Source organism: Perna viridis, chromosome 12, assembly GCF_037379345.1.
Source record: "Perna viridis isolate PV_CMFRI_1.1 ecotype Kerala chromosome 12, ASM3737934v1, whole genome shotgun sequence".
In the NCBI taxonomy this organism is placed as follows: domain Eukaryota; kingdom Metazoa; phylum Mollusca; class Bivalvia; order Mytilida; family Mytilidae; genus Perna; species Perna viridis.
The window spans coordinates 22,275,881-22,295,717 of record NC_142456.1 but is presented as its reverse complement, the minus strand read 5'-3'; the positions used below and the strand labels follow the sequence as shown (position 1 = coordinate 22,295,717).

At 33.3% G+C, this 19,837-nt stretch overlaps 1 protein-coding gene across 3 annotated transcripts in view; it reads left to right on the top strand.

Moving 5' to 3' along the window:
- The window catches only part of LOC148601702 (RING finger protein 207-like), a 28,826-nt gene that overhangs the window by 4,029 nt on the left and 4,960 nt on the right, over positions 1–19,837 (top strand). For 2 of the 3 annotated variants that reach the window (XM_088556920.1, XM_088556921.1), the window contains exons 4-15: positions 1,147–1,291; positions 2,277–2,358; positions 3,359–3,434; positions 4,322–4,494; positions 5,653–5,794; positions 8,435–8,535; positions 9,120–9,236; positions 11,847–11,976; positions 14,162–14,347; positions 15,112–15,163; positions 16,394–16,511; positions 19,079–19,171. In XM_088556920.1, coding sequence (XP_088413046.1) covers positions 1,147–1,291; positions 2,277–2,358; positions 3,359–3,434; positions 4,322–4,494; positions 5,653–5,794; positions 8,435–8,535; positions 9,120–9,236; positions 11,847–11,976; positions 14,162–14,347; positions 15,112–15,163; positions 16,394–16,511; positions 19,079–19,171 — 1,415 coding nt within the window. Of the gene's footprint in view, positions 1–1,146; positions 1,292–1,328; positions 1,558–2,276; positions 2,359–3,358; positions 3,435–4,321; positions 4,495–5,652; positions 5,795–8,434; positions 8,536–9,119; positions 9,237–11,846; positions 11,977–14,161; positions 14,348–15,111; positions 15,164–16,393; positions 16,512–19,078; positions 19,172–19,837 lie in introns of those variants that run through there. The other variant, XM_088556922.1, reaches the window with a different exon arrangement.

Genomic DNA, 19,837 nt, shown 5'->3' with positions numbered 1-19,837 from the left:
AAGGGTGCAGAAATTTTGACAGCCCATGCCGGACATTTTATCAAACTTCAGCAGACGTTTTTGTCAGTCTTTTACATGCTCAGATCGAAAATAAACTAAAAAAAAAACTTTTTTAATGTAGTTATTTAAAGATTAATATCGGAAATTGTAAAATTACAAAATATCAGAGCAAGTGGATGAGTTTGATTTCGACCACACGTGGGCATTCTAATATGTAAACAAAACATTGTATCTCTCTGACTTTTGCATCACATAGGCAAACAGCTGAAAACACCCGAGTGATGAAAAAAAAATGTTGATCAATGAAATGTTGATTTTTTATTTTTAAAAAATCGCGAACACGTTTTGTATATTGATTGAAATGGTCTGTTGACTTCTGTGTTAAAATGATTTAAATGATGAATTAATAATTACAAACTTCGTCTGATTCGTAGTTTCAGTTCCATGTGCTTTCGTAATCTCTGAAAGATCAACGGGAAAATGATAGACTTGTCAAATCTTTTTTCTTAATTAATCAACTAATAAATGTATGAAAATTCTCTGAGTCACTTCAATTAATTTGTATACTCAATGGGGCTGCACATGTACCGTTAATTCAATTATGCAATCAACTAATCAGTTACAGGTAAATCACAGTCACAGGTGGCTGCTCATCAGTTAATAGTGACACAAATCTGTCAATTAATTTCCAATAAACAATTAGGAGACTGGTAGACAGGATGTTAATACACTAATAAAACCATGAAGACTGTAATTGATCAGGGTTGACAATTTTTCATATCCGATATTGGAAAATGGTCGTCAGTCATTTGCAAAATTTGTTGGTCAATGACCGGCATTTTTGACTGTTTCTAGACCCTTGATTCTGAACTCATGAAATTTGCCATGCCCCCCCCCAAAATCAAATGGCTCTCTCCTAACAACCCTAGTAATTAAACACAGTTTAATAAAAACAGGATTGCCACTCCTACAATGTACCTCCACATGTGAAGTTATTGTGTATTCTGCACTTAGAATTAATCATAGGATAGAGCCATTTAACAATACATCAATCGTGTACTTTTCATATTAAAGTTAGAACGTTATTTTTTTTTTTCATGTAATGGTAAAACTCTCCTTTTACTAATTATTTCATATTATCATTAGGAACATGAACAGATGTATTTCTGTAATACATGTGACCAGCCCTTATGTTTGAGCTGCAGGGAAGACACCCATAAAGCAAAAATGTTTGCTAAGCATGATATAGTTGTCTTGTCAAAGAGGACTAAAGAAATACATAGGGAATGTGGTAAAGTTAACTTATAGTATTTGTATGGCATATTTATACCCGCTTCCAAGAAGAGGAAGGTATACTGTTTAAGCTCTGTCCGTCATTCTGTCCGTAACCTGGATTTTCATAACATTTTTCTCAGGAACTACTGATTGTAGCCATTTGACATTTGGTATGCAGCCTCAGCTAGTGGTTCAATACTGTGCCTACAGATTTTGGTCCAGATGGAAAACTATTACAACTTTTAAAAAAATGAATTTTAGTGGAAAGCAGGGGTATACTCAGTGAGTAGTAGATCACAGATCCCTTTTATCAAATTTAAAGTAAGGAAAGAAGCTATTGTTTTGTTTTGTTACATTTCTATGAAGAATGATGTGGTTCCTTACCTTGCTGTCTGTGTTTTTATATGCAGACACGATTTTCTTCCGCTTTAAATTGGAATTCTATTTTTTAAATCTTGATTTTACCATACCATTTCTTTTTATAACAATATGTTAACTTTTGAGACTGCAAAAAACGTTTTGGTGTGGATCTATGTCTGTATATGTCTTACAGACACCCTCATGTATGTATGGAGGATGTCTTTAACTAGATCAAATTAAGGAGGTAGACCTAAGGTAAGGGACACAACTCTTAAAAATCAGTGGTACGTTTGTATTCAGCATTTTACATCAATCTTATGTAAGCATCTTATTAACGTGGATTAATTTTATTCTGCTTCAAATGAAAGCTTGAGGGGCTTGGTGAAATTGATTATAATACAAACATATCACTGATTTCATGAGTTATGTCCCTTACCCTAAGTCTACCTTCTTGAACCATATCACAAATTACAATGTTATACAGCAAAGAGCTAATAAATAGGACTGCCACTGGCAAAACCAATTATTTAAGGCATTTTTATTTATACAAACAGACAAAAATTATCATTTGCATTATCTTTGTGACTGCCCTTGGAAAGTAATTTTCTGTTTTTAACAATGATAAATATCTCTAATTTTAGCAGTCCACCAAGAGCCTTATATACTGTTCTCAACTGAAAGAAAAACAATGCTATGTATCAACTGTTTTAGAGATATGAAAGTGTAAGTAAAAGGAATGTAAGAAAATTCACTATTGAAAGAGTAATCAAGGAAACCAAGGTTCTAATGGTAATCAAAAGAATGTAATCCAGGGACAAAGACCAGACATGGAAAACAGACATACACAACAAAGAACATAAAGTAACTAAAATCATATATACAAAGTAACAAAAGCAAATGAGCAACTCGGACTCCTTTAAAAACTGGGAGCATGGACCAGTTGCACCGGTAGGGTAAGCGTCCTCTACTTTTTACAAACACCCGACGAGTTACTCGTAAAAAGTCAAGTCTGGGGTAGACAAAAGAGGGAAGGAAAACTATGACATGATGATCAAATCAGTTTTCATGGTGAAGATGGATACACCATAGAGAAGTTTCTTTCATATAAGTTATGTAAATTACTTGTACCAGTATAATTGAATCATCATACATTTGTAGTAGACTTGTTTTCTTACTAAATTTTACAGGGATCACTCTAATCTGAAGTATTCACTTTCAGAAATAGAAATTGTGTTAAAATGCTATAGAATGTTACATTTTATAACAATCTTTTACATCTTTCAAACAAGTTTTACAAGTGGCACTTTTGGACACACCCTAATTCAGCTTCTACCAAGGTACATCCTATTACCGGTAATTTGTACCTTTTTCCTTCGATCTTGATGACAGATGTTTTTTAACACTCATTCATGACAAGATATTTGAAAATATCCACCAAAACGCTGGGACTTATTGTGACATCATTATACCTCCTTTAGAGTTTTTAATGAAAATGACGTCACACAGTTAGTAGTTGCATTACTAAATTTTTTGCTAAAAGTACATGAAAACAATCAAAAAAAAATTATTAGATTACCGATAAATTTTGATGCTGACAATATCATACGGAACATCTCCACTCGTCCACATATTTCACATGCTATTGTAAGTATCAAAATCAAAAGTATATATATATATATATATTTGACCTACAATAATACTCTTTTCAATTTTTGCTCCACAGAGAAAGTCGTTCATATTGTGTCGATTTGGAGACAGCTTATAACCAGGGATGTAAAAAACTAGACCAGAGTATGATGGTAGGTTGAGTAAGATTTACTTCCCTTTGTTTGTACCGCTAGAGGTCAATAGGTAAGATCTCTAGTAGGTATTAGTAGTAGTAGGATAATTAATTTGAAAGAGTGAATATCCAAAATATTATCACGAGTGCGGAAGAACACCTGGATTTAACAAATGTGCGTAACCTGAATTATCAGGGAATGAAGTGTGATTCATTTTTTTGATAATCTCAGATTCTCAAGGTAATGCCGAAATGCCTCTGGAAAACAGAACTAATCCTTGAAACTGGCAATTGGTTTGCATCTAAAATAATTCATTTCAGTTTATATTTTATTTTGTCTATCTTTTTGAGAAGCATTTCAAAGATTTTAAAGTCTGATATACTTCACTCTGATTAATTAAGGAGGTAGACCTAGGATAAGGGACACAACTCTTACAAATCATTGGAATGTTTGTATTTATTATTTTACATCGATCTCATGTAAGCATCAAAGTAACTCTGACTGATTACATTCTGTTTTAAATGAAAGCTTGATAGACTTTGGTGAAATTGAATATGAAACAAGCAAATCACTGATTTCAAGAGTTATGTCCCTTACCCTAGGTCTACCTCCTTAATTAATGTCACTGATATTCTTGCACGATATCCAAGTAAAGGTTGGAATTAAGTGTCTATCGAGAGGCGTTGGGTCATTATGAAAGAGTAACCAAGGACATTGTCTTAAGTATAACATGAAGTTCCTGAGTCTCAAATACCAAATTTGTTTAAAGTTAAATTTGATACAAAAAATGTAATGCTATTTTCACATGCATGATACATTTGATGAAGGCACTCAAATCAACTGTTAAATATTTCAGTTTATTATAGTATATCAAATCAATACATCCTTGTCAATAATATTTGTAGGCAATAAAAGATCTACAGAATTCAGTAAGAGATGCCATTTTATTACTAAAAGTCTTATTGGAAGAAATTGAACAAAATGCAGACCAGGAAAAATCAGCTGTATTAGAACTATATGAGCAATTGTTAGAGAAAATCACAGAAACAAAAATGTCCCTTCTACAGGAGGTAGATAGGTAAGATTTACTTCCCTTTGTCCTTACTACTAGAGGTTGATAGGTAGGATTTACTTCCCTTTGTCCCTAATACTAGAGGTTGATAGGTAGGATTTACTTCCCTCTATCCCTTCTACAGGAGGTAGGTAGATCAGATTTACTACCCTTTGTCCCGTCTACAGTAGGTAGATAGATCAGATTTACTTCCCTTTGTCCCTTCTACAGGAGGTAGATAGGTCAGATTTACTTCCCTTTCCTTTGTCCTTACTACTAGATATTGATAGGTAAGATTTACTTTCCTATGTTCCTAGTATTAGAGGTTGATAGGTAGGATTTACTTCCCTTTGTCCTTACTACCTGAGATTAATAGGTAGGATTTACGTCCCTTTGTTCATTCTACATGAAGTAGATAGGTAGGATTTACTTCCCTTTGTCCCTACCACAGGAGGTAGATAGGTGGGATTTACATCTCTTTGTCCCTTCTTCAGGAGGTAGATAGGTAAGATTTACTTCCCTTTGTCCCATCTACAGGAGGTAGATACATGTAGGTAAGATTTACTTCCCTTTGTTCCATCTACTAGATGTTGATAGGTAATATTTACTATCCTCTGTCCCTACCGCTAGAGGTTGATAGGTAAGATTTACTTTCCTTTTTCCTAGTAATGGTACTTAGTTTCCTTCTTGTGGTCAATGGTTGAAATAATGTCGATTTACAACTAGCAATATTTTTTTTTTCGATTTGTTAACAAAGAATTTTTTTTTCATTTTGCCCCTGTTTCATGTCATCAGACAAGCCATATTGGGTCTTGAATAGCTGTATTTGGCATCAGTGTTGCCTCAGTTAATACAGCTGTCCTCTACCCAATACAACTACCTGTGGACATGATACTGGACCAATATTGAAAAATGGGTCAAAGACAAAAATGGCTGGGTTGCCATAAACAGGATAATCACATCCCACAATAAGGGACCCCATGCTCTAAGTTGCATACCAAATATCTAGTGACTGTGGTTTATACTTACTATGAAAAATGTAACAATTTTTTTTTTTCCTAACCGTCTGCCCACCCAACAACATTCACCATTCTATAAACCGATTTACACGCATGGAACCTAGCCAATAAACATTCTCTAACCCTTTATTTTAATTTCAACTTACCAAAGAATTTATAATTTTAGGCAATATGAAAGTAAAGAGAAGACATTCAAAGCTGAGTTAGTGACTCTGAGTACACTATTACCTACCTTACATACCCATCTTGTAACCAGTGCAGCATTTTGTTCCTCAGCCAATAGATTTGAATTCCTTGATCTTGCTTATGTAAGTCTGAAGTAATTATACAATTTACAGATTAGTGCAAAAGTATCAGTTGCTTTACAATTATGCCTATCATATAAATTTTGCTTATTCCGGTATGCTGTACATGTTTTTAAGGTGTTTTCTCTCAACAGCATCATATGAGTGTATGCTAAGGAAGTTCAAGATTCAAACATTAAGTATAGACAATAAGTACCAAAACATGTCAAAGGAGCTGCATTATTGTACCTTCCATATTTAATAAAGCCTAAGTGTTTTAGGGGTTTCAAATTTTATACAATACAGTGTTCTAGGATTCCTATTTCCCATTACCCAGGGCAAGTGAAATTTGGGTCAGGGAAAGTTAGGTACTTAGTTACACTTTCCCGTGGCAAGTTGAAAACTTCATATGCTGTAAGGATTTGTTTAGTTAGGAAAGCAATCATTGATCGTGGGAAAGTTGATTTTATATGGATTTTTTCCTAGGAAACCTCAATTTCTGAAAAATCCTAGAACACTGCAATAAGAATAGACTCAATATTGTTAAAAAAAATAGTATAATAATCTGTAAAATCATTGAAAGAGTAATCAAGGGAACCAAGGTTATAGCGGTAATCAAAGAGTAATCAAGAGAACCAAGGTTATAGCGGTAATCAAAGAGTAATCAAGAGAACCAAGGTTATAGTGGTAATCAAAAGAATGCAATCCAGGGACAAAGACCAGACATGGAAAACAGACATACACAATAAAGAACATAAAGCAACTAATATCATACATACAAAGTAACAAAAGTAAATGAGCAACTCGCACTCCACTAAAAACTGGGAGCATGGACCAGGTGCACCGGTAGGGTAAGCGTCCTCTGCTTTTCTAGAAACATCGCCGAGTTAACATGTTGCTTTAATTTCTTTATACAACACTATTCTAATGTTAGAATAATCATCTTCCTTTTGACCTACACTTAGAAATCGATGGTAAAGGAAAACTATTGACCAAACTTTACGACAAACGTGATGACTTTTCATTCAAAATTGTTAACTTTTCTTTCATCTGTGGCAACATCCCTTCGGCTTCTGCGTATGGAGTGTTCATATCACAACTCATACGTTATGCCAGAGTTTGCGGAAACTACGTAGACTTTTTGTATCATGCTAGAACTCTAACAAATAGGCTTCTGGAACAGGGTTATGTCGCTACAAGATTGAAGTCATCACTACAGAAGTTTTATGGTCGTTATCATGAACTCGTGGATCGTTATGGTGTATCCATCAGCACCATGAAAATGATGTATTCAACAGGTCATAGTTTTCATTTCCTCGTTTGTCTACCCCAGACTTGACTTTTTATGAGCAACTCGGCGGGTGTTTCTAGAAAAGCAGAGGACGCTTACCCTACCGGTGCACCTGGTCCATGCTCCCAGTTTTAGTGGAGTGCGAGTTGCTCATTTACTTTTGTTACTTTGTATGTATGATTTTAGTTATTTTATGTTCTTTGTTGTGAATGTCTGTTTTCCATGTCTGGTCTTTGTCCCTGGATTACATTCTTTTGATTACTGCTATAACCTTGGTTCCCTTGATTACTCTTTGACATGATTGTACTAAAATGATATTTATAATAATTATAAAATCAATAATCAATTTGGTTATTTTGAATAACAAAAATATAATTACCCTTCCTTAGAACTCTTTTAAGTGTCAGTATTTATAAGAATAAGGCAGTGTGTGAAACATGGTATGAAAAAAACATCATTTTGATAGTGTAATTTGACTATTTGCACCATCAGAATCATGGAATAAAGACAATATTTTCCATATCTTGTTGGCGCATTGAGTTATAATTTCATTGAAATGTGCTGAAAAATAAACATTTCAATGGCAGATAACTCTGTCAAAAACCTCCTTTTTTCTAATATTCTATTTGAAAAATTCTGAACAAATCCAGTGATGCAGAGATTAAATAGTGATATTTTCATATAGAGAAAACATCCTTGAGTGATATTTCATTATCAGATTAATTGGGTTTTGACATGCATGTTTCTGATATTTACCATTTTGCCTGATTCTTACAAACACTTATACTTAAGATATTATTTGTTTGCCTTTTTAACTTGTTTAATATTGGCATTTTTCAATACTGGTGGTCGAATTTTGGTCTTTTCAAAATATTTACTGAAACTGTGATATATTTGCACCAGTATTATTTTTGCTATTTTCCCAGTAAAACACGTACTCAGATTGAGACATTGCAAACGAGTACTATCTTTAAAAAAAAAAGATGGCCAATGCAGTAGAATTTGTTCTTTTTTACTTCTAAGTTTCTACATTTCTTTCAAGAAAATAACACATGGCACGCAATTTTTAAGGTTCCGATGAAGTTTTTTTTAACACCATTCCAAATTTTCGATACAGATTTTTCGAACACCACTAAGTTATCAGTATTTTGCCAATCAGGAAAAAGAACTGCCATCAGGTGACTTGCGTTTCCATAGAAGAGCGTCCTTATGGTCAAAGGGTAAAAAGAGAAGCTATACCGACTGTGTCGGAAAAATTCCAAGTTTACTGTATCACACTGTAGCATTCATATTTCTCTTGAAAACTATTTATGGGGAGGGTAAAGAATTGACTCTGTTGGTCTGTGTACCTTGTAAGTTAAATTTATTTTTAGGTATTGATGGAGCGATTGAAGTCAATTATTCAACTGCAGCATCCATTACATCCCTCCCAAGGCAGCCAAATAATTACAGAATTTAAATATATGTTTGCTAAGTAAGTACTTATAATTTAAATGGCTTGGAGGTAAGAAAAGAGTACTTATGTATGTTTGTAGAGTAACATTTCTTTGTGAAATTAAGATTACACATTTTGTAAATTTTTCTCACTTACACTAAAAAAAGATCTTGTACTAAATTTAGCTATGCTTGGCATAATTTGAAATGGAATGTTTTTTTCTGTGTTTTTACTGTTGATAAGCAGTGTATTCACTTGTCAGTTAATATATGTGATTTAGTAATAAAAGCAACTCAGTGTTCTAGGATTCCTATTTCCCGTTACCCGGGGCAACTGAAATTAGGGTTAGGGAAAGTTAGGTCCTTAGTTACACTTTCCCGTGGCAAGATGAAAACTTCATATGCTGTAAGGATTTGTTTTGTTAGGAAAGCAGTCATTAACTGTGGGAATGTTGATTTTATATGGATTTTTCCAGAGGAAATATCCTAGAACACTGCAACTATAATTTTGAAAATATGGAAGATTGGCATCAGTATCAACAAAATTAAGAGAGTGGTAGCCCTTTGCCATATCCTTCTTTGAATGAAAATAAATTCTATGATAATTGCTATTGTTATTTCTAGGTGCCTTGAGCCTCTTTTATTCCCACCAAAACCAACTCCTGTTGTTCCAAGTTCCTCTGCGATCAACTTAACAACCCCACCAATCAACTTAACAACATCATCATACATATCTCCAAGGTAACGTATCATCAACTCAAGTACAGCATCGTACATATCTCCAAGGTAACGTATCATAAAGTACAGCATCATACATGTCTCCAAGGTAACATATCATCAAGTACAGCATCATACATATCTCCAAGGTAACGTATCATCAAGTACAGCATCATACATATCTCCAAGGTAACGTATCATCAAGTACAGCATCATACATATCTCCAAGGTAACGTATCATCAAGTACATCATCATACATATCTCCAAGGTAATGTGTCATCAACTCGAGCATCATACATATCTCCAAGGTAATGTGTCATCAACTCAAGTACAGCATCATACATATCTCCAAGGTAACGTGTCATCAACTCAAGTACAGCATCATACATATCTCCAAGGTGATGTATCATCAACTCAAGTACAGCATCATACATATCTCCAAGGTAATGTATCATCAAGTACATCATCATACATATCTCCAAGGTAATGTATCATCAAGTACTGCATCATACATATCTCCAAGGTAATGTGTCATCAACTCAAGTACAGCATCATACATATCTCCAAGGTAACGTGTCATCAACTCAAGTACAGCATCATACATATCTCCAAGGTAATGTATCATCAAGTACATCATCATACATAACTCCAAGGTAACGTATCATCAAGTACTGCATCATACATATCTCCAAGGTAATGTGTCATCAACTCAAGTACAGCATCATACATATCTCCAAGGTAATGTATCATCAAGTACTGCATCATACATATCTCCAAGGTAATGTGTCATCAACTCAAGTACAGCATCATACATATCTCCAAGGTGATGTATCATCAGCTAAAGTACAGCATCATACATGTCTCTAAGGTAACGTCTCATCAGCTCAAGTACAGCATCATACATATCTCAAAGGTAACGTGTCATCAACTCAAGTACAGCATCATACATATCTCAAAGGTAACGTGTCATCAACTCCAGCATCATACATATCTCCAAGGTAACGTATCATCAAGTACAGCATCATACATATCTCCAAGGTAACGTATCATCAAGTACATCATCATACATATCTCCAAGGTAACGTATCATCAAGTACTGCATCATACATATCTCCAAGGTAATGTGTCATCAACTCAAGTACAGCATCATACATATCTCCAAGGTAATGTGTCATCAACTCAAGTACAGCATCATACATATCTCCAAGTTGATGTAACATTAATTGCAGTAGAATTTTGAAAGACAAAAGATCAATACATTGTACTAGATCAGTCAATTTACCTTGGCGTGATATTTCCTACAAAAATGTGAAGGAAAGAAACTTATATTCAGACTAAAACATTATGCAAAGACCAGTAGCTACACAAATTAGATACTTTCAATTTCAAAGCCTGATCAAATTTGTCTGAAGATGTATGAAATTGCATATAAAACAAAATAAAAATTCAGGAAATTGGATATTTACAGTTTTTGTTGTAGATAAAATTTCATGATTTTTCATTAATACATTTATATATTTATTTATGCATTATACACTCCGAAATAGGGGATATCAAACCCAGTAGAGGTCCGATGTTTACAAACTTCTGTAAAACAGTCCTGAATAACACAATCTACATTGATAAAGGGTCAATAAGGTGCTGAAAATAGGTTTGTAAGAATGCTTGTGCTGTAAAAATGTTACATAAAAATACTTGATTATCTGCTTTATCATTTTTTTCATACTTAGCCTTCTTTAAAATTTTTTATTTCTACATGCTGTATTTTGTATGAAATGAAGAAGTCTGCATATAAAAATTTTCATAAGTATATTGTTGTAGTAAATTTGAATTTTTAATTTGAATGCATTGAGTAAAATAACTAATTAAAAAACAAAATTTTAGCAGACTTTAAAAGATTTCCTTAATAACCTTTTTTTCGGGGGGAGGGTCAGGGAGGCTTTCAATTTGCAGTTGCTGAAGATTGTCTTTTTCATAAAACATAATGTGCTGGCATGTTAACAATCTATTTTTAGATACTTAAACTTAAAACAAAATTAGAAGCATCATTTCCAAATATATGCCGTATAAAGTGTTCTAGGACTTTCCTGTCATCCGTGGCAAGTGTAATTTCTTTGTGGGAAAGTTTTTTTTTATTGTTTCACTTTCCCCAAATAGAAAACCTGAATTTCCAAAAGGATTTTTTTTAAAGCAAATTTTAATTGTGGGTGAGTTAAATTTCATTTAGAATTTTCCCATGAAAACTTTAAAATTTTCTAAAATCCTAGAACAGTGGTATAGTTGGAAATTTTTGCTGTATTTGCAAGATATAGGAAATAACAAAAATAAAAGCTTTGCCAGATTTAGGTCCAGATATTTTACATATTATTTTCATTCCAGTAAATCTGAAGATGCAAAAAAATTTTATACCCTTTTTCATTGAGCAAATCAAGAAATTTAGCATCCACAAAAAATTTCCCACTATACAGTATATTTTTTGACCATAGCTTGGTCTTAATGACTGTACACTTTTTGAATCAATTATTTCATTTACATAAGACAAACTAAACGATATATAAGGATTATGGTATATTAATAACACTTGAAAAAGACTAAAGAAAGTCATAAAGGCATCAATCTGTTTATATTTACAGGACTGATACCATTACAACATCATTAGTCAACTCACCACAACAGAGACGACACAACTCACTCAAATACAAACTCATAGATAGTCAGAGTGTTTTTGCTGAACACTGCTCAGAATATGATGCATCACATAAGGTATACTATTAAATGTAAAAGCATTGACATGTTGTGAAGTGGTTCATTTAATGTTAAGTAAGAATAATGAACAAGTGAAAAATGGCCACATTGAAAAGGTATAAGGGATCTAAATACAAATAAAATACAAATAAAATGCATAAAAATAAAGTGAGTTAGGCCCAAATTTTCAGCCTTACTGCCTTTGTCAAGGACAAAAAGTTCTTAATGTGTTTATAAATCTCAACTGTTGCTTTTGATCACTTGCTCATATTTCTTAATTTATACATAGAAGGGATTTTAATCATTCAGGTTTCTAGATTAGGAGAGGATTACAATAGTTGGAAGTATGGGAAATAATTGTACTGCTTTGTAGTAACAGCAGCCATGTATCTTGACAGATAAAAAATCCCATCATGCTTTGAAGTTGTAGTTAAAAAAATTATTTCCTGTACCTCATGTATTTCCTTTTCATGGTATTATACTACTCCCACAATGTAAGAGCAGAGTTAGAAATAGTAGCCAGCCCCAGACTGGCTATTTTTTGGCAGGGCTGGCTAATTTGAGCAAAAATTTATATAGTCGTATAGTAAATATATTGATAAATTGTATTCAGGACTGGCTAGAATTTGAGTGAGTTTCCTACCCTGGTAAGAGATTGGAATTCAGTTCCTCCATACTCCAACCTCTTACTTCCGAATGCCATACTACAAACCGCTCATTCTGAAAAAAAATTAGCAAAAATGTAACCATATATTAGCTTTTTATACAGTTTCTTTACCCACACACATGAGAAAGTGACTAAATTGAAGAAAATCAAATGACCGACCTGATGATAAAATCCAGCCATCCTAGAAATTCTTTGTAAAAGTATTTTTATTGACCTTAACATTTGGGTTTCAGCATTTTGAATTGATACATCAGGTTAATGAAATTATTGCAGATTTTAATTTGCGAAACTGTACTATTAAATTAACTTTAATGACTAAGTTCATTTAGTCAAATATATATTGTATTCTGTACAATTAGTGACCTAATTCGAAATAGCTAGTTTATTTGGTAACAGTTTTCTAGGTATTTAACAAAAAATTGGGATTTTAATTGATTGATATCTGGTAGGTTAAACTTCCTTTATTTAAAATAAAAGACTTTAAATATTTTAAAACGCATGTTTAGCTTATTCACAGTTGCAGTGGCTTTCAACATTGCTAGAGGTTAGGATGGCACCAAGTCAGAAAATAGCTTGCTTTACAACCTCTAGCATTGCTGGAGTAGGTATCAAACAAGAAATGACAGAAAAACATTTTTTTACTATATGCATCTATCTGCTCATACTTGTCCCAACAGTTCAGGGTTTGACCTCTGCAGTTGCATCAAGCTGCACTGTGCAAATCAAATAATTTTTATACCGAGGCAAGTATAAAAATAATTTTTGGTTTGTGAGTGTGCAATTATGGGTCCAGGTTTATGTCAAGTGCAAAGACTATTAGTAGAAATATGAGGCTTGGTCAAGTTAAATTTCATCGAAAATTGATTTCTTTTATTGCGTGACAGACCAAGTTTACATTTGATTCGGCTTCTATGGTTTTTTTTATGAAATTATAGACCTTGGGTTCAATGCTTCTTTTTTAATGAATCTATAGGCCTTTGACCTAGTAGATGTTTTACCTACATTTTAGATGAATTTTTCTATGTGAGTTTATAATTAAGTTAAAAGTTTGGTTCAGCTTCAGCGAAATCTTATCAAATGATGAGAAATAAATTCCATTATTTCAACTTTTACAAGTTTTAAGGTCACAGATTTATTTCAGTATTATCCATGTGTTTGGATTTGTGTGGGTTTTTTACTTTAAAACAGTCAGCAAATAACACATTTCTAGGTATTTTCTTTTAATTTACCTTTGTCAGATATGTTTTTTTTTTTTATTAGAAGTAAAATTACTCAGTATGTTCAAATTGAAATTGTGTTTATAGTGGTTAATTTTTGACAAAATTATAGTCCGTTCATTTTTATTTTGCAGCTATTATAGACTGCATGCATGTATTGCTTAACTTTTAAAACTTTGTTGGTTTCAGTGTCATAGAATTCTATACTGGAAAAAATGATGGGGCAAGTTATCATGTACTGTAGTATAGCTGTTTATTATGTTTACCAGAACTTTAACCACCTTAAAAAAAACTAAGTAAAGACCATGTTTTTTTTTAGGAAATGAATTCACATACAGAAAAATTAAAATCACAAATTCAAGAGCTACAGAGAGATTTGACTGTTCGGCGATGTCTGGCAAAAATGTCTGTTGTTTCTAAGTTAGACACAATGATATCATCTCTTCAGGAGAACCTACAGGAACATTTTATAGTTAATGAACAAAAACAGATACTGTTAGAAAAGGTTTGTTGAGAACTATGCTAATCTTGATATTGAAGAAAGTAAAGTTTTATGTATACAGGTGTCTTATAATCTATTCTTTTTATTGGAAATGATTTTTATGTAAAAATATGCATATTATACACACCAAAATACAGTAAGTAACTTATTTAGTTATTTCTAAATTTGGTAGGATTGCTCCCACTGTATGCTGGGTTTATTTTAAAAAAATCGGTAGGAGTTATGTGACTTGAAATATTTTAAAACTTTTCAATAAAGAAAGGCAAGACAAAATTTGACATCACTATATACTATGTTTCCAGTAGTTTCTGTAGAAATGAACAAAATATATATGTTTTCACGTAAGAAACAGGTACCTATACTAGGTTAACTTTTGCTCATTAGAGAAGTTCTTGGTCTTATCACTCGTTCCGCTGTGCTCCACTCTTGAAAAAGACTTGAATTTCTCAAACTTGTTAAAGATAACCCGATCTTTGATCTTCACTCATGTAATAAAGACTCTACTAGTCTACTTTCTGCTATTAGTTCATAAGCTACTGCCAATGGTACAGTGGAGCCTATCTAAACCAGACACTTATATAAGTTAAAAAGTGTCTTTAACCTGAATAAACCAAACACCTGTCTTAACTGAAAAAGTGTTTGGACAGGTTTCACTTGTGTTTTGATTTTATTTTTTAAAGATTTTCAAAAAAACTGTCTGCAGAAATTGTTGTTAAATATTCACATAGATTACTCTTTTAGTGATACATGTGTTTGTTATTTAATAGCACTGGGAAGAATCTGTACAGAAAATTGCTACAGAACAGGAGCTGTATCAAGGTAAGTAAATTAGGGTTCAAACATATTGATTGTATCATGATATTTTGGGGGGATTTATGCTTGCTAATGACAAATTTTATGTCCAGAAGCCCTATGGTCATACACAGGCAAAAAAGTGATGGCTAGATATAAAACAAAGGCCATGTGAGCTGTTGCCATCACTTGGCGTCTATCATCGTTGTTCCTAGGGGTATCTTGCATAGAACTGATTTGGGGATTTTTGATCTATCAAAAAACATGGCCGCTGTTACAAAATATAGAACATAGAGGTCAGACAGTAGTTTTTCACATATATCTCCAAAATTGTTATGTTTAGCCAAAGTCTTTCAGTAGCTGAAATGATCCTTATTATTAGGACTACGAAAGTCTTCAGGGATAAAAGTTGTCAGATGACTCCTTGTAAGATTTATTGCCCTTGAAAGGGGAAAAATGACGGGGTTTTTTTTACAGTTATCAGCCAATATCTTGAAAACTATGATAGATAGAAAGATACTTTCAGTTGCTGAAATGATCCTTATGATAATTCCTACCAAAGTCTTCTTGAGTCAAAATTGTTGGACAACTTCTTGTTAAATTTATAGACAAAATTCAGCCAGGTGAGCGATTCAGGCTTCTGGATGCCTCTTGTTATTGGTATTTTTACACAAAGATGTTTTACTTTTAATACCAAATTCTTTATGACAAAGTTGTCATGCATTTAAAACTGTCGATTTTAACCCGTTCTCATTAAACCACAATATCATGTGACCAGACTATTAAACATACCTTATTTGGGCGTAGATGGACATTATTTTCTTCAAACATATCACTGATTTCAAGAGTTATGTCCTTTACCCTAGGTCTACTTCCTTAAACAGTTGGTTGGATTTTGAAAAAAATATCATTGGATTCTTCATGGAAATCCTTGTCTGTACATTTCAATATGTGTTGGAATATCTCTCACAGTTTTTTAGTAACAAGGGACCAGAAACATCATTTTTTGAAAGACAGTAGTTTGAAAATTTTGGGGTTACAAAGTGATACATTAATGCCTCCTGAAAGAAGAACTTTTTACTTAGTCTAATTTCAAATATTGTGCAATATTGTGTCCACACTTGTCCCATTTGAACAGAGCTCATCTAGCTGCTGTCATATTATGATGCACTCAACAGAGATTTTTATTTGTTAGGTAAAATTTGATGGTAATCATGTATGCTTGAACTAATTGTATTCATTGTTATATATTGTCAGCACAACTTCATGATATACTACGCCTGAAGCAAGAGACTGAAAAACTGAGGACTATTCTGTCCAGAATGAAGTCATTTGTAGTTTCTATAGCATCTGTTACTGAAAGAATCGCACCGAAGTATGCTTGCACTTACATTAATTTTAGTTTTAGAACATTCAGATTTTTATACATGTATAAACACTCAGAGGTTAAGGCCATGTAAGTTTTTTTATGTTTCTGCAGCTGTTTTACAAACTCTATATTTGTCTTAGCTTAGGCACATTATCCCATCATGACCAGGTCACAGTCTTATGTAACTTGATACACACGCTATTCATGATAGAACACAATTTGATAATGAACAACGGTCACACTGTACGAAAAAAAAAAAAATCTGACATTACATCCAGTGTTAAATTGCATTTCTACACGTAACCTTTTAATTGAGAATCAACAAAAAATTAGTGTCAGTCTCTGTAAGAATCAGGCAGTGGATGAAACATGATATGAAAAAATCCATCATTTCGATAGTGTAATTCAACTATTTGCACCATCAGAATCAAGGAATAAATACAATATTTTCCATGTTATTTTGGCAAATTGAGTTGTAATTTCATTAAAATACACTGAAAATAAACATTTCAAGGGCAGATAACTGTCAAAAAACATTATTTTTCTAAAATTCTATTGAAAAATTTCTGAGCAAAGCCATTGATGCAGAGATCAAATAATGGTCTTTTCACATAGAGGAAGCATCTTTGAATGATATTACATTGTCAGATCAGTGGGGTTTTGTGCATGTTTCTGATTTTTTTCCTGTTTTGCCTGATTCTTACAAACACTTACAGTTAAGTTATCAAAAGTGTGACACAAAGTGCAGTGTTAGTTTCTGTTTCTGTTGACATTTTTTCTTTGTATGTTGCTCATTCTTAGCAAAAAAATTGTCTTGATGACATCTCAATGAAATTAGAACAAATCATTTGCTGTGAATAGTGAACACATTTTCTCACAAAAAGACAAGAACTTTATTTTTTAGCTGTGCAAGATTTCTTTTCCTCACTAAAAAGACATGAAAATCCATCTTTATAGCCGTGAAAGATTTCCTTATCTAACCCATGGGTTGAGCCAGAACACATACTTTTCCTGTAAAAAAAAATGGCACAATTGAATAAAGAGTAAAGAAAAATCATATCCTACAAATATCAAATTTTTGTTTGAAAATTCTTGTAAAATAATAATTTTATTGAGAATAACCAGTGATTGATTATTCTTGCTGTTTGTTTATACTGTTTTGAAGTGACCAACATTTTAAGCCTGGTCTTGACATATCACTGGCCTAATATATCACCATCAGCTGTTAAATGTAGGTCATTTCAACTTAAACATTTTATCAGAAAATTAAGAAGAAAAAAAGGAAAATGAGGTCGACAAATTTTGATTGCCACTGGAAATAGAGAGATGTGGGTAGTGTCGGGCAATTTAGCCTCCTGTGGCGGAGCCAAATGGTTCCTACACCAGAAGAATACCACAGTAGGGTTCTTTAACGTGTGAGGAACGTGGCATCTTTCCCAACACAGTGCACTATAGTTTGCGGTCAGGTTTTTCGTATTATAGCCTGACAACCCCAGCATGTAACACGCCGGGTTCCCCATTCCACTACCTGGGGCACACAACCCAGTTGCTCTTTGCACAGAGTGCCCTAGCCCCCGGCTAGAGTTCTGAGAAAAAGAATCAAACACTTGCTTTTCTCATGTAAGATTGGGAAATCTCAGACACCCGCTTTTTTCATGCAAGATTGGAAAATCTCAGACAACCGCTTTTCTCATGTAAGATTGGGAAATCTCAAGACACCCGCTTTTCTCATGCAAGATAGGGAAGTCTCAGACATCCTTGAGTAAGATGTAATAGTTCACTAACTTGGTGGAGCCTTGTTTGAGAATGATTAAATCTTACCCTTGGTTATCTGAGATTTTCTTATCTTGCACTCATACATGTGTTAGATTCTCAATTTCTCACACCAATCTTGAGTTGTGAAAGTTTTGCAGAACTCAGAGAATATTCTGCACATTTTATTTTAGTGTCAAATCATTGAACATAAAGTCCAAATTATATGTAACTCAATCAATGCTAGCCAAAGTCTAGATATTATTTGAATGACAAATACTTCCCTGAATTGTCTGTCCTCCTTTACCAGATATTGTAGTAATTCTTAATTCTTGAATGATAACCGATTACAAATTATATTCCACAGTGCTCCAGTCTGAAAATGAAAATGTAAGGGTGCTGGCAAAGGGCACTGTAGCATGTTGTCAGTTTGAAGAGGCATTTGCAGTCCTTCTTGCCTTCAAATTTTTGGACCACTAGCCCTTTGGGCAAGTTACAGGAAATTTTTACTACCCCGACCTCAAATTTACTAGTTCTAAGAAATTTCAGCCAAAAAACTAAACATTGATTTGTTTTTTCAAATTGTGTTTATTTTTCATAATATATTTAACCCAACCCAAAGTATATATATATTTTTTTATAATTTATTTAACCCAACCCAAAATCTATATTTTTTTGACAATTTATATAGCTATGTGCAAAATTTTAAAAAAATATTTCCCCCTTTTCTTTGCAATAGAAGTTAATTTTCAAATACAAATGGAGTCCATGATAGTGTCACAGTTTATTGAGAGATAATTGGATTTGTGTACTTTAAACAGGCTTGGTAAGACTACCAAAGACAACGAACATGACACACAGATGGCTGAACTATTTGAACAGATTAATACAATGACTCCAGATTCACAACACAGGTAAAAATAAAGCATTATATTAGCATGTTAACACCATGATTCAGGTAACAATAGAGTATTATATTAACAGATTAACACCATGACTCCAGACTCAAAATTAAAAAAAATATTATATTAACAGATAAACACCATAACTTAAAACTAACCACACAGGTAAATTAGTTTCATTAGGACCAACATAATTCATGTAAAATTGTCAAAATATGCCATGTAAATCAACTATCTGTCTAGGGTTCTGTAGATTTTCTGGTTTGATAGATAAATAATCTGTAACATACAAAGCACAAACTTTGTTTGTTTGTTTGTTTGTTGGGGTTTAACATCTGAGCAGCAATATTTCAGTTATATTCAGACGATGCACATGAAATTGATGATAAAATGAACATGAAATGATGAAATGAAAAAGGGATGGGACACAAGGACAATGGGGTCGAGAATTTTGATTGCCAATGGAAATAGGGAGAGGTGGGTAGGGTCAGGCAATTTAGCCTTCTGTGGCGGAGCCCTATGGTTCCTACTACGGGAGAATACCACAGTAGGGTTCTTTAATGTGCGAGGAACGTGGCATCTTTCCCAACACGGTGCACCACTATGGTTTGTGGTCAGGTTTTTCGTATTATAGCCTGACAACCCCAGCATGTAACACGCCAGGGGTACCCCATTCCA